Here is a 14,825-nt window from a genome sequence, read left to right as displayed (position 1 = left end):
ATATGTCCCGAGTTAAATATCCGCTTCAGGCTAATCGTGAATTTCCTTTGAGCTTCGACTTGCAGTTTAAGGTTTTAAATCACATTTCGTGTTCAAATTCAAAGTAGCAGCCTGTTGCACAGAGATCAGATGCCACTCAGTCGTCTCCCAGCAGCGCAGGCTCAGGTGAGGTGTTGCTGCCCTCTGGCCGCCGCAGTGTTCACTACAATGACAACAAATACAACATCTTCATGTACTTGTTTATTTAGACTTTAAGGCACATTCAATTTATGCACCGATCTTCATCAGACTTCTTCCTTCAGTGTGATGCACGTATATGTATACAGGAAACTGGAGCATGGGAAGTTCAGACAAGGCTTGTGGTGCCATGTACCGTCGGTTTGAAAAACAATCATCTAAAAATGAGTGCTTTTGACACTAAAAGAATAGTTCTGCCTCTTATCTCGGTGCGATCATTATCCATAGGAGAACAATCGTGTCTTACATTAAATAAAAAATTTACACAAGTGCAGTAGTTAGCATTACAATTGCACATATCCACAAATCCCCAGTTGAATCGCTTTTCATTTTGCAATTTGTCTAACATTACATGTGATCAAAGTATTAATACAACAGAGCACCACAGCCTTTTTGTCAAACATTTTTTCTTGAGCAATGTCCAAAGAAATGTTTTTTAAAAAGTCCTATAGCAAAATCTAGTGTCTCATTTCTACTTGATGCTTTATCTGGAAGTGAGCTTCAATATAGTCTGTGTCCATCCAAGAGACCAGTGTTGCAGGCCTCAGTGACCCGTCACCCAGTGAGAAAGCTGATAGATAGTAGAGCTGCAACAATTAATCGTTTAGTTGTCATCTATTAAACTCATCGCCAAATATTTTGATAATTGATGAATCAGTTTGCATAATTTTTTAAGAAATACAGTCAAAATTCTCTGATTCCAGCTTCTTAAACGTGAATATTTTCTGGTTTCTTCGCTCCTCTATGACAGTACACTGGATATCTTTGGATTGAGGACAAAACAAGTCATCTGAAGACATCATCTTGTGCTTTGGAAAACACTGACGCACATTTCTCACATTTTCTGACAATTTAAGAAAAGACCAAACAACTAATTGATTAAACGAGAAAATAAATGACAGATTAACTGACCATAAAAATAATTGTTGCAGCCCTGATAGGCGGTAGTTTACTGCTAAGATAAAAAGTTCAAACAAGAGTGTCCCCTAACATCCTTCATGTTCCATCCTTTTCTCTGCTGTCACAGGCAGGATGAGGTGAGAAATACGACTCCACAGTCCGCCGTACTTGTCAAGGTCCATTCTGTCAAAAGATACAGGCTGGCCATCGGAGATAAACTTCTTCTGAAGGTGGTCGTCCACCATCTCCTCCACAGTACTCAAACGACTCTTGGCAGGAATCTCCTCTTCTTCCCCCAGCAGTACTGTGAAGATCAGAAACGTCTTCTTGTAGGCAGCGTTCTCGTGGTCGCAGTAGCGATAAAAAATTAGGGTGGAGCCTGGAGGCAGCTCTTCGAAGCGGTGAATGATGGCCACAGGTTTATCTCCTTCGAAAGCTCCCTGCAGCTTGCTGTCGATGTCCAGTTTGACCTGGTCACTGTCCTGGCTGGCTTTGCTGGCGCCATCGATGTGGAGGACGGAGGCGTTGAGGGCAGAAGAGAAGGCAGAGGCCAGGCCTTTAGCTAGGCAGTGCAGCGTCCGCTCAGCTCTGACGCCCGCAGTCAGAATCAGACTGACTGGCTCTGTAGGCTGGGCTGTCTGGAGGTGTCTCAGCAGGTGGATCTTGCTCCGATTCCAGACCTCAGCACGCTGGTTAGGAAACTGGGTCTTTACTTTTTCCATCTGCCTGAGGAAGATGTCTATCTGCCGCACATCGTCTTTCTGAGGTGGAGACTCAGACTGGCGGTGCAGCTGCACCAGGATGGCAAAGGCGAGTAACACTATACCCAGTGCTATCAGGAATCTGCTATTTCCTATGGAAAGAAGGAACATGTGTTGTGTAAACCATTACTTTATAAGTAATTGATAAGTTATTTATAATTGTGTATGAAGCAATACACAACATACAATGTTAGAGAACTATTTTTTTAATGACAGTCACCAAGAATGTATGGTGATGTACGATGATAAAACTTAAGGACAAAAGTAACAAGATTACCTCCAGGACTCTGAATCTCATTCTCCTGTTCATTTTCCTCTTTGTTATCCTGTGGCAAGGCCGTCCGTCTGGAGGTTGTGTCTGCAGGCTTAGTCCCCACAGTGGTAGGACCAAGGGTCTGAATTATATTTTTTTGTTCATCTTTCTCTTCCTCATCCTGTGGCAAATCTGACTGTGGGGAGGTTGTGTTCTCTTGGCAGCTTCCATCATCTGACGAGTGGGAAAAAATAACAGTTAAAACAAACTTGCACACTGCAACCACTGGAAAACATTTGTGTAGAAATTCTGCAGTTATTGAAATTTCAGAAAAGTCATGCTCACCTTCTTCAGCTTCATCATCTGTGTTGTTGGTGCCTGTGGTTTCTTCATTAAGTCTATTGTTTGGTCCGTCTGCTTGGTCACCTTTGCAGTCAGGCAGAGTGGATTGAGTGGTCGTTTTTGTTGCTTTATTGTCCCCAGTGTGGGATTCTCCTGCTGAAATTAAAATAATTAAACTTCCACAAGAGCTCCAACATCAGCGTCTGTACAGTTACATTTAAAGTAGGATTTTAAAAAGGTTCAGTGCAATGACAGTTGCCTTTTTAAACTCACAACATTGAAGGATAGGTTCACAAAGTTTGCCTTAAAACAGTACTTACATCTACATGTACAACTCACTGTAATTTACTTACAAAATAAATATTTAAAACTGCGACATATTACACATTAGAGGTATAAATAAATAAAACAGTTTGAATCACTTGTCATAACCCTCCAACTGGAACACTCACTGGAGATCTCCTCAGCTGTTATGGTCTCTGTCACTCCGTTGTTATCACCCTGACTTCCACAATCAGCCTGAGGTGGGGGGCTGCTGTCCACCACAGTCTTCTCCAAGGTTTGTGTGCTGGACTCATGTGGAGAAGAAGATCCATCTGACGGAGGCACTGTCTTCTCTTCAGCTAAATCACCATCTGTAGTAAAAACAGAAATCCGGTGTCATATAATTACAGTTTGACTGATGACTAATGTTTAATTTCCAATTTTATTAACCATTTCCCATTTTTTTAAAAACATACCCTTTTGCCTAACAAGTTCATTAACAGTGAGTTTACCATGTGTCGGTGACACTTTGCACAAGGATAACAGGACTGACAAACTACTGTAGGACCACAGCAAACCATATAAATTGTACATATTTACTTTTAGTATCACCCTGCTCCATGTCTTTTCCATGTAGATGCAGAAACACAATTCGTCAAGATACATCGACTGGATTATGATTGACCTTGAATAGCTTGCATATTTTACCTTCTGTCTCTTCCTGTGTGTGCTCATCACATGGTGAATCACGATCCTCAGTTGCTGACTGTCTTTCTTCAGGCTTGACATCTGAAATAAAGTAGTAGTAAGTAAATAATGACACATGAGGCAAATATAAACCACTGCTGTAAATGATTTGTTAATATACTCCTCGTCCAATGTAAATGATATCTGGTCTTTGGTCTTTTGTAAAGCACTTTGTAAGGAAAAGTGATATAAATAATATTTATTATTATCATTATTGTCAGTATTTTGGTGCTTCATTACCTGCTGTGTCCACATGGGGGGTTTGCTCTGCCATGTCTTTAGATGTGGGGCACTTTACTCAAGATGTTTCAGAAAGCTGCTGCATTAAAAAAAACAAAAAGATAGTATAAGACATTGTTTTTATTAACGCACACGCCCATTTATTAGGTGTGGACATAATCTCGTCTAGTGTTCAATGTTATGTTGTAAAACTGGTTATGTACCTGTCAGCAGTGACAGGCTAAAGTGCACTCTTTCCTTACTCATCAAAACAGTCTAAACTCTCGACGTTTTCATTAACAGTGAATTGAAACTGAAAGCCAACATTAAAGTGAACCTCTCAGCACATAACATAACGATTAATATTCAAACTCATGGCTTGAATCATTGAAATGCCTGTTTAGATGTTTTCCGGGGTTTGCTAATGTTGAAACAAATATTTGGAGGCAAACTTACCACGGAAATTGCGGTGCGAGCAGACCCTGTAAGCAAAGCGAAGATGATAGTTAGCTAGTTAATTTAACTTACAGGTTATCAACGCTGTTAGCTCAACTTGCTTGCCGAAAACGAAGCTGGTAGCTGGTGGTTAGCTAACGTTTACTAGCTAGCAGGTTGACTAACAGACATAACGTTAGCTAAGCTAAACAAGCACAGCTAAGCAAAGTAATACTTTAGTCCGTAATATCTGCTATTGTGTAACTTACTGACCTATTTTTAAATTTAACGACTAATACTTAACAAACGTACCTTCAATCACATCCCCGTGAAATTTGACCAGCATTAGCCTTCCTTATCTTTGTAGCTGCGTGTGTCGAGCTGACAGCTCACAGGACGGAACCTTTCCCCACCACCCGTGTTTCTATGGAGTTGAGCAATTTCCGGACACCGTCCCGTCACAAAATGTTTCCCCTCGCAAATACAGGAAGGAAGCCTGTCTGTTTCTGTTTGCGAACACGATGGTTCGTCTCATTGTTTAATTGGTGTTTTGTCATCCCTCGTTTCGTATCTAATCATAAATGGATTCCAGGGCTTCTGAAAGTGCGAAGTCTGCCAACTTGAGACGATCGAAAAGGATCTCCTCGGGTAAAGTTGATCGAATTTACTATTGACAATTAGCTACCTTAGCCTTCGATGCTAGCTGACTTCAGCTCACTCAAAGTGAAACCACAAAACCCCTTCAGTTTCTGCTTTGAATAACGTTAGCTGCCTTTATCAATATAGACGTTGAATACTAGGGAGTTGCGTGCAAATTAACTTTGCCTAGCATTTCTTAAGCACTTTATTAAACTAGTCTGCAATGGTTGAGGATGCTCACCTTCTATAATAACTTCTTTCTTTCTGCTACTTACTTAGTATTGCTTCATGAGCCGACCCCCAGGAGTCCCATAAAGGGGGCCAAAAGGCGTTTAGAAACCCGGCCTCCTGCTGCAGCTGTCAATGGTTCCAGGGATGTGGAGAGTGGCTCAGAGGATCAAGGTGGGATGCTCCAGTTAACAGTATATGCCTATTTACAACAACAGTTAACCCTCAGTCAGTTTCATTCCAGGTGATGTAAAAAAAAATAAAATAATTGAGACTGTTGTTTGTCCCTTAACAGAATCCCCGAGCAAGAAAAGTCGTCTGGAGGCAGGAGAAGTGGGCGGCAGTGGTGATGAGAATGAGATGGATGTCCAGGAGTCAGTTGAAGATCTGGAGAGAAATGAAGACCAGGAAATGGCTGCTGGGCAGGATTCCTCTCATGACACTCATCATCCAAAAATATGCCAAGGTTAGCAGCTGATGAAGCTTCCATTATGTATAAATAATAATAAAAGAAAATGAGAAATATCCCTCTGTGATCACGAGAATGACGCATACAAGCAGGTGTTCTAGTTGGTGTTGCTTGTTTGTTTTTTTGTTTATTTTTTTATGCATCATCAAATGCATGTAGGGGCTATCAAATGACGAATATGACATCTTTGTTGTAGGTGGACTTTCATGACTTCTCGCCACAATCAGATCTTGTCACAGGGAAATTAGCAGTTCAATTGCTTTATAGTTTTTCCCTCTGTATAAAACAGGTGCCCAAGGAGATGTGACTTTATTCCCTCGCATTGAGCTTGGTGAACGCTGCCGACCTAGTCATGCTGTAAATGAAGCCAAGAGAGGTAGGGAAATACCATAGCTTCATTCTGCATGGAGATAATTACATAAAGGAAAGATATTACAGTCTGGTTTGTTTGTTTTCAGGAAATACGTCAACAAAAGGACCACAAAAGGACACCAAGTCTGCCACCCAAATCGGATCACCAGTGACAAGACATGATGTGCCGATTCCAAAGACCAGCATGAAGGAGTACAGGAGGACGATGGAGAGCAAAATCAAGAGCCTCGGTATGGTAGACATTTTTATTTAGCCAGATTTTAGTCAGCTCTGAAAATGATCAGATTTTGAGTAAACACATTCTGCCTCATCTTTAGGCACACCAGCAGTTAACAACCATGTCTCAAGCATGTATCCAGCCTCAGAGAAATCCTACACAGCACGACAACGTGTGAATAACATTCCGACACAAAAAAAAGCCTTTCAGCACAAAAAACAAGGTACTGTAGCCTCATATCAACAATCCTTAGCAATATTTAATGTTCACATTTTGACATTGATTTAATGTGATTTTCTCTTTTTAAAGAGATAAAGAAACCTGCTGTTATTAAAGGAAGCTCTGGACATTCCTCTAGAGGTAAGTCAGAGTCGCTTTATTAACTTTATCTTTAAATCATTCTTTGCTTTACTACTTTTTAATATTGTCTTTTGTCCTGTCAGGATTCTTGTGGTATCTCTGCTGTTTGCTTCTCTTGATACTGCTCAGTTCTTCTGCTGTCTTGCTGGCGTACAAGATCATTCCTGTACTCAGAAGGACTGCAGGCGGTGGAGAGAATCCATCCAGAGCTATAAAACCAGAAAAGTTTGCGGAGCACTTGACTCTTCTAAAGACTCAGTTCCCCAGTCAGCGGCCTGTAGTGTGGGAGAGGAGCAAGATCCGCCTGGAGAAGCACCTCAGAACAGCCCAGCCCACAGAGCCAGTGAGTCTGATCTTTACTGCCGGCCTCAGAGCCGAGAGGACGCTGCTCTGCCTGGCTCAGGGAATGGCCTCCGCCTTCTCTTCCGCCCTCAACGCCTCTGTCCTCCACATCGATGGAGCCAGTAAAGCCAACCAGGACAGCGACGACGTGAAGCTGGACATCGACAGCCAGTTCCGAGCAGCTTTTGAAGGAGACAAACCCGTGGCCATCGTTCATCGCTTCGAAGAGCTGCCTCCGGGTTCCACGCTAATTTTTTATCGCTACTGTGATCACGAGAACGCCGCCTACAAACAGGTGTTCTTGTTATTTACTGTGCTACTGCCTGAAGATGAGGTCAAGGAAGAGCAGGGTTTGAAGGAAGTGGAGGAGAGGGTGCACGACTATGTCAAAGAAAGGCTGGTAGGCAACAGCAGCCAAGCTACTTTCAACAAGATGGACATTGACAAGTATGGTGGGCTGTGGAGCCGCATCTCCCATCTCATCTTGCCTGTGGTGTCTGAGAAGGAGGTAGAGGAGAAAGGATGCTGATGAAGCAAGCTGGTATCACAGAGGAATACCAGGATACCACTTTGAACCAGCGTCATCCTCTTGACAATGTGCAGGAGCAATGAAACAGAAGTAACGTGTAAGTATAATGTGTGCTGTTATGTTTCACATTTGAGTTCAAATGTTTGAAGGTTGTAATAATCTCTCTTTGACACGGATGAGATTGTTCTTATGTTAAAGTCCAATGTTGATGATTCAGTTTGACTGAAGCACTGAGCTTTTACAAATGTGTACATATACAGGAAATGCACAAGGATGTAACAGTGGTGTTACACCATCGTTCCACTCTCAAAGTAGGGCATGACATTTCTATTCTCATGCAGATTAAGCAAACAGCATACAAGATGTGATACATTTGTAAGGATGCATGATATGGTTTTTCAGCTAATACCAATAATCAGTAATTACGTGCTTCACATGCCCGATTCCAATAAGAAAACGTTAATTTAGCTTTTTTTTGTATTTTTAAAAAAAGTAACTATGCAGTCCTGAGAGTAAGAAAGGCAACGATGAATGGTGATGATTATTATTGTCTTCCTCTGAAACTGTGAAAATAACATCCACACTGGCGACAACATGTTTGGCCCTTTAGTGTACACTGCATGCTGCTACACAGGTGCAACAGTTTGACTCCATGTGAGTGGAGTGAGTCCTCCTTCTTTTTCTTCTTCTCTGTGTGTGATGGCACATCACAAACCAACTTTAAATGTGCATACCACCACCTACTAGTGTGTAGATGCTGACCTTGGTGAGTCATTGAAAGCAATCTGGCTATTATCTGCTATATTTTTCTACTTTTATATAATTGGTGTAATAATAGATAAATATAATATGGAAACCATTATATATATCATGCATCCCTATAAATTAGTTTTTGCTTTGTTCTGTATCAACAGCACTTCTTTTTAACAGACATTTCCAATCGAAGGATATTTTGGTAAGTGATCAGTATTGATTACACTGGTTTGTTCTATGAAATTAACAGAAACTATTTGATTTTGTTTCATGTTCAATTCATGTTTCTTGTCCTGTATCAAATCTACCAGGCGACTGCTGTCTTACTGTTTTATTGTTTCTGTCTCATGTCCCCATGGAGATGTGTGTCTCTTCATTTTGTTCTCCTGTGTACGCAATTGGTTTGTTTTTGCACTAAAAATGTTTTGATTTTGCTTTGAATATCCATCTTAATAAGAGTACTGGCTTTTTAAAAAGATAAATATTTTATATTCTTTGTGTTTTTCTGAATGTGTGTTTTGGCGATATGTTGTCTCTTTTGCTAGATTGGAATATTTTTGATAGCTGTATATATATATATTGGATATAAAAAGGTTTGTTCTTTGCACCTGAAATGTTAGAAACCTCTGAATCGTACTTACAATGCTGTCAACGAAGATAGGTTCTCTCTAAGTGATTTGAATTTGTAAAGATAATTGACTAAATATTAGTCAGCAAGTCGCAAAATGTGCCTTAAACATTCATATTGAGAAGGTAAGACTATTTGAGCAGTACCAAAACACGTATCAATCATTTGATAACTATCTTGACAACGTCACAACCCAAACAAGGTTTCTTGTAGTTAGATATGTGCAAGTTTAAGTTCCAAAGTACAGGAAATTGTTTTATTTCCTGTGATGCCACTCATTCCTCCTTACGTTATCCCTCTGAGATGAATTTTGTTGTGCTCATATGAATATGTGTACATTTTCAATAAAGATTATTTTGATAACTACTAGAGTTAATTGTCTAACCCACGGTTTTGCTTTGTTTCTGGAACAGCGCCAAGAAGATTCTTTGTCTTGTGACTTTATAACACAAACAACATTTGGCCTCTACTTGTCATATAGCAAAGAATATGAGCCTGCCTTTCTTGATAAGTATTGTAAAAGTGATAACCAGGAAATTGGGTATACAGCAAAGCAGGTGTTCAATCATTTACTAAGCAGTTAAGAGGTATGAGTCACGTACTACGGTAAGCGTGTTGCGTCATTGCGTCATTTCCTGTTGTTGTGTTACTGACTGATAGCGTAACTGTGCTGCTCCGGCTCGTCCAAGCAGATTATTGTTGTATTCCTTTCTGCAGCGACCGAGATCCCGCTTGTGATCGGGCACTTGCTGGTCCACTAAGGCATTCAACAATACTCTGTGTTTATAGCTTGGTCGCCGGGCTTGCTGCTGTTTGTAGCTCTCTTAGCTCTGCTGGCTGATCTATCGTGTCCTAGCTTAGCCACTATCAGCTAGCGATGGCTTCTCTCTCTCCCTCTCGCTCTCCTCTTTTCTCTTGCTCGGTGTGCCAGATGTTCAGTTACACCTCTGCCTCCCTTAGTGATACTGGTACATGTATTAAGTGTAGTTTATTTGTAGTGTTGGAGGCGAGGCTCAGTGAGTTGGAGGCTCGGCTCCGCAGCATGGAAACTCCGACTGTAACTGCTGCAGTTAGCCACTTAGCTAGTGCGGACCGAGCAACTGTAGCTTCAGCTAGCCGTCCCTCGGCAACTCCCGAGCAGCCGGGACAGCAGGGCGGCTGGGTGACTGAACGAAGGAAGCATAATACCAAACCAAAGCCCACGTTACACCACCAGCCGCTTCACGTTTCAAACAAATTTTCCCCACTCAGCGACACACCCGCTGAGAAACAAACTCTGGTTATTGGCAGCTCCATAGTACGAAACGTGAAGTTAGCGGCACCAGCGACCATAGTGAAATGCATCCCAGGGGCCAGAGCGGGCGACATCGAATCAAATTTGAAACTGCTGGCTAAAGCTAAACGTAAATATAGTAAGATCATAATACATGTCGGCGGTAATGACTGCCGGCGACGCCAGTCGGAAGTCACTAAGATTAATGTTGAGTCGGTGTGTAACTACGCCAAAACAATGTCGGACTCCGTAGTTTTCTCTGGGCCCCTGCCAAACCTAACCAGTGATGACATGTTCAGCCGCATGTCATCATTCAACCGCTGGCTGTCGAGGTGGTGTCCAGCAAACGATGTGGGCTTTGTTGATAATTGGCGGACTTTCTGGGGAAAACCTGGTCTCATTAGGAGAGACGGCATCCATCCCACTTTGGACGGAGCGGCTCTCATCTCTAGAAATTTAACCCATTTCATTAGCCAACAACCAGCCTGACAACCCAGAGTTGAGACCAGGAGGCAGAGCTGCAGTCTTACACGCTTCTCTGAGCTTCCATTAGATCAGTTGCACACCCAAAACTTCATTGAGACTGTGTCTGCCCCCCGACCACCTAAATTAATTAAATTAATCAAATCAAAAGTCCACAGAAGAGGAGTTGTACATGACAATCTAATAAAAATTAACAGCAACTCTGCAATCTCAAAACAAGACAAGAGAATTAAATGCGGACTCCTAAATATCAGATCCCTGTCATCGAAAGCTGTACTAGTAAATGACTTAATTTCAGATTGTAATATTGATTTATTCTGTCTTACTGAAACTTGGCTGCATCCTGAAGAATATGTCAGCCTGAATGAATCCACTCCACCCAGTCACATTAATACTCACATTCCTCGAGGCTCCGGCCGAGGAGGTGGTGTTGCAGCTATTTATGACTTAAGTCTGTCAATCATTCCTAAACCTAAATTAAATTATAACTCATTTGAAAGCCTTGTTCTGAGTCTTTCACATCCAACGTGGAAAACTTTACAGCCAGTTCTATTTGTTGTAGTGTATCGAGCACCTGGTCCTTACTCAGAATTTTTATCTGAATTCTCTGAGTTTTTATCAAGTCTAGTCCTCAAATCAGATAAAGTAATTATTGTAGGTGATTTTAATATTCATGTGGATGTCGTTAATGATAGCCTTAGTACTGCATTTATCTCATTATTAGAATCTATTGGCTTCTCTCAGTGTGTACATAAACCAACTCACTGTTTTGACCACACCCTTGACCTTGTTCTAGCTTATGGTATCGAGATTGAAAATCTAACAGTTTCTCCACAGAATCCTCTTTTATCAGACCATCACTTAATAACTTTTGAAGTTCTATTACTGGACTACACACCATTAGGCAAAAACTCCTTCACTAGATGTCTATCTGATAGTGCTGTAGCTAAATTTAAGGAAATTATACCGCTGGCACTAAACTCAATGCCATGTCTCAATATAATAGAGGACTCCTCCACTAACCACAGTTCCTCACAAATCGATCATCTTGTTGATAGCACTGCAGGCTCATTGCGAACAACACTGGACTCTATTGCCCCCCTGAAAAGGAAACCTATAAAGCACAGGAGGTTAGCACCCTGGTATAACTCGGATACCCGCAAATTGAAGCAAACATCACGGAAATTTGAAAGGAAATGGCGTTCCACCAACTTGGAAGAATCCCGCTTAGCCTGGAAAGATAGCCTTAAAACATATAGGAAGGCCCTCCGCAATGCCAGAGCAAGCTATTACTCGTCATTAATAGAGGAAAACAAAAACAACACCAGGTTTCTTTTCAGCACTGTAGCCAGGCTGACAGAAAGTCACAGCTCTACTGAACCATGTATTCCTACAACGCTCAGTGGTAATGACTTCATGAGCTTCTTTAATGATAAAATTTTAACTATTAGAGACAAAATCCATCATCGCTTGCCCTCAACTGGCACTATTGTATCTTTAAACACAGGAACCTCAGAAACAGTTCTAAATTCTGACTTATATTTAGACTGCTTCTCTCCCATTGACCTCCACCAACTAACTTCGATGGTTTCTTCATCTAGACCAACAACTTGTCTCCTAGACCCCATCCCAACTAGGCTGCTGAAAGAAACTTTACCTTTAATTAGCACATCTTTACTAGAAATGATCAACCTGTCTCTATTAACAGGATACGTACCACAATCCTTTAAACTAGCTGTAATTAGACCGCTCCTTAAAAAGCCTAATCTTGATCCAGAAACTTTAGCCAACTATAGACCTATATCCAACCTCCCTTTCCTCTCCAAGATCCTTGAGAAAGCAGTCGCCAACCAGCTATGTGACTTTCTTCATAAAAATAGTTTATATGAGGATTTTCAATCAGGTTTTAGAGCACATCATAGCACAGAGACGGCACTGGTGAAAGTTACAAATGACCTCCTAATCGCTTCTGACAAAGGACTTGTCTCTGTCCTGGTCTTACTAGATCTTAGTGCTGCATTTGATACCATTGATCATCACATTCTACTACAGAGACTGGAACACTTAATTGGCATTAAAGGACCCGCATTAAACTGGTTTAAGTCCTATTTATCGGATCGATTTCAGTTTGTACATGTTAATGATGAGTCATCCCTGTATACCAAGGTTAGTCATGGTGTTCCTCAAGGCTCCGTGCTTGGACCCATACTATTCACCTTATATATGCTCCCTCTAGGAAATATAATTCGGAAACACTCCATAAACTTTCATTGTTATGCAGATGATACACAGTTATACCTATCAATAAAGCCAAATGAAACTAATCAGCTTACTAAACTCCATGCATGTCTCAAGGACATCAAGACCTGGATGACCTGCAATTTTCTGCTGTTAAACTCAGATAAAACCGAAGTTATAGTACTTGGTCCTAAACACCTTAGAGATGCATTATCTAATGATATAGCGAGTTTGGATGGCACTAACTTGGCCTCCAGCACCACCGTCAGGAATCTGGGAGTTATCTTTGATCAAGATATGTCCTTCAACTCCCACATAAAACAAATTTCAAGGTCTGCATTTTTTCATCTACGTAACATTGCAAAAATCAGGCCCATCCTGTCTCAAAAAGACGCAGAAAAGCTAGTCCATGCATTTGTTACTTCCAGACTGGACTATTGTAATTCTCTATTATCAGGCTGCCCTAACAAGTCTCTAAAGAGTCTCCAGCTGGTCCAGAATGCTGCAGCACGTGTACTGACAGGAACTAAGAAAAGAGATCATATTACTCATGTACTGGCCTCTCTGCACTGGCTCCCTGTAAAATCAAGAATAGAGTTTAAAATCCTTCTCCTCACTTACAAAGCTGTTAATGGTCAGGCACCATCATATCTCCAGGAGCTCATATTACCCTATCACCCAACTAGAGCATTACGCTCCCAGAACGCAGGATTACTTGTAGTTCCTAAAGTCTCCAAAAGTAGAATGGGAGCCAGAGCCTTCAGTTATCAAGCTCCTCTTCTGTGGAACCATCTTCCTGTTTTGGTCCGGGAGGCGGACACCCTCTCTACCTTTAAGAGTAGACTTAAGACCTTCCTCTTCGATAGAGCTTATAGTTAGGGCTGGTCCAGGACAGGCCCAGGCCTGTCCTGGACCAGCTCTTAGTTATGCTGCTATAGGCCTAGTCCGGGGGACAATGACACACTGAGCTTCTCTCTCCTCCCCTCTCCTCTCCTCTCCATCTGTATACATTATGCCTGTATACATGCCCCATCTCTGCATGTCACTGACTTGCTTCTTCCCCGGAGTCCTTGTGCTTTCTAGTCCTACAGGCTCCCTTGGATCCTGGCCGCGCCCGGGTCGTGGATCGTGGATGCGCCCACTGCTATGGCCCTGCCTGATCGTGGATGCGCCCACTGCTATGGCCCTGCCTGATCGTGGATGCGCCTACTGCTATGGCCCTGCCTGATCGTGGATGCACCTACTGCCATGACCCTGCCTGACACCCACCACTACTGTCGCTAATATTAGTCACATCTCTGTTACATACGTTCCACTACTATTATCGTACTGCATTGCTACATACCATCCTTGCCATTGATCATTACTACTGTTATCACTAGTAATCACATTTCCATGTGCATTTCATCATTATTGCTGTAATACATCTTTGTGTACTTTCACTCCTGTCAACCATCGCTTATAATTGAATACATTGTGATCTCGTTGATCTGCTCTGTACATGCGACATCTATTGCACGTCTGTCCGTCCTGGGAGAGGGATCCCTCCTCTGTGGCTCTCCCTGAGGTTTCTTCCGCATTTTTTCCCTGTTAAAAGGGCCTTTTTTGGGGCAAGTTTTTCCTCACTCGAATCGAGGGTCGAAGGACAGAGGGTGTCGTCTCTGTACAGATTGCAAAGCCCTCTGAGGCAAACTGTGATTTGTGAATTTGGGCTATACAAATAAAATTTGATTTGATTTGATTTGATTTGAAGGCAGTTAACTACTGTATTTCAGGATTAAAAATTACAAAGCATTCAAATGTCTATTTCCTGACTGAAGTGTTTCCTGTGCTTCTGTTGACTGATCATCAAAAGGAAAGTGAGTAAATACTGGAACAGTGTCCATGTTGTACTGACAAAACAAGGAAGTCACAGCAAGTTCAATCATTTGCTAAGTAGTTTATAGGTGCCTCTCCATACAACAGTGGTTTTATTGTAGGCTGCTCCCTTCTTGAGAATCATACAGTTACAGTTTGACACGAACATGACGGTAGACAAGAATTTAAAGCCACAGTATACTCTATAATTAGTTGTTTACACATCAAACAACTGTGATTTACATATTAAAGGTACTATTTGTATGAAAAGCTGAGCCC

General features: G+C 41.7%; 2 protein-coding genes across 4 annotated transcripts; one reads left to right on the top strand and one right to left on the bottom strand.

The window, feature by feature from the left end:
- Positions 1 to 227: 227 nt before the first annotated feature.
- Positions 228 to 4,562, bottom strand: LOC311258801 (torsin-1A-interacting protein 2-like). 2 transcript variants are annotated; one of them, XM_084355395.1, is made up of 8 exons: positions 4,471 to 4,562; positions 4,180 to 4,205; positions 3,745 to 3,823; positions 3,466 to 3,546; positions 2,946 to 3,128; positions 2,497 to 2,649; positions 2,176 to 2,385; positions 228 to 1,990 (listed from the first exon to the last, which is right to left on the bottom strand). In XM_084355395.1, the coding sequence occupies exons 3-8, from the start codon at positions 3,776 to 3,778 to the stop codon at positions 1,224 to 1,226; spliced, it is 1,428 nt and encodes a 475-aa protein (XP_084211521.1). In that variant the 5' UTR covers positions 3,779 to 3,823; positions 4,180 to 4,205; positions 4,471 to 4,562; the 3' UTR covers positions 228 to 1,223. The 2 variants fall into 2 exon arrangements, with proteins under 2 accessions (XP_084211521.1, XP_084211522.1); XM_084355396.1 differs by having other exon boundaries at positions 2,497 to 2,646.
- A 52-nt stretch (positions 4,563 to 4,614) lies between these two features.
- LOC311258800 (uncharacterized protein) lies at positions 4,615 to 9,066 on the top strand. 2 transcript variants are annotated; one of them, XR_014622782.1, is made up of 9 exons: positions 4,615 to 4,806; positions 5,077 to 5,199; positions 5,321 to 5,491; positions 5,784 to 5,870; positions 5,953 to 6,096; positions 6,184 to 6,306; positions 6,393 to 6,443; positions 6,527 to 7,411; positions 8,229 to 9,066. XR_014622782.1 is itself a non-coding variant. In XM_084355394.1 (8 exons), the coding sequence occupies exons 1-8, from the start codon at positions 4,740 to 4,742 to the stop codon at positions 7,312 to 7,314; spliced, it is 1,554 nt and encodes a 517-aa protein (XP_084211520.1). In that variant the 5' UTR covers positions 4,615 to 4,739; the 3' UTR covers positions 7,315 to 9,066. The 2 variants fall into 2 exon arrangements, 1 of the variants encoding a protein (XP_084211520.1); XM_084355394.1 differs by having other exon boundaries at positions 6,527 to 9,066.
- The last annotated feature ends 5,759 nt before the right edge of the window (positions 9,067 to 14,825 follow it).

Source organism: Pagrus pagrus, assembly GCF_965226575.1.
Source record: "Pagrus pagrus genome assembly, chromosome: 6".
Lineage (NCBI taxonomy): Eukaryota > Metazoa > Chordata > Actinopteri > Spariformes > Sparidae > Pagrus > Pagrus pagrus.
Note: the sequence above shows the minus strand (reverse complement) of the source record. Positions and strands in the feature narration are given on the sequence as shown.

Bases quoted from the DNA above. Each gene is read 5' to 3' on its own strand.
- LOC311258801 (XM_084355395.1), bottom strand. From the start codon at position 3,778: ATGGCAGAGCAAACCCCCCATGTGGACACAGCAG. The intron at 3,129-3,465 runs GTAAAATATGCA...TTTTTACTACAG, and splicing joins CACACAGGAAGAGACAGAAG to ATGGTGATTTAGCTGAAGAG. The intron at 1,991-2,175 runs GTAATCTTGTTA...TTCTTTCCATAG, and splicing joins TGAGATTCAGAGTCCTGGAG to GAAATAGCAGATTCCTGATA.
- LOC311258800 (XM_084355394.1), top strand. From the start codon at position 4,740: ATGGATTCCAGGGCTTCTGAAAGTGCGAAGTCTGCCAACTTGAGACGA. The intron at 4,807-5,076 runs GTAAAGTTGATC...CTACTTACTTAG, and splicing joins ATCGAAAAGGATCTCCTCGG to TATTGCTTCATGAGCCGACC. The intron at 5,200-5,320 runs GTGGGATGCTCC...GTCCCTTAACAG, and splicing joins GAGTGGCTCAGAGGATCAAG to AATCCCCGAGCAAGAAAAGT.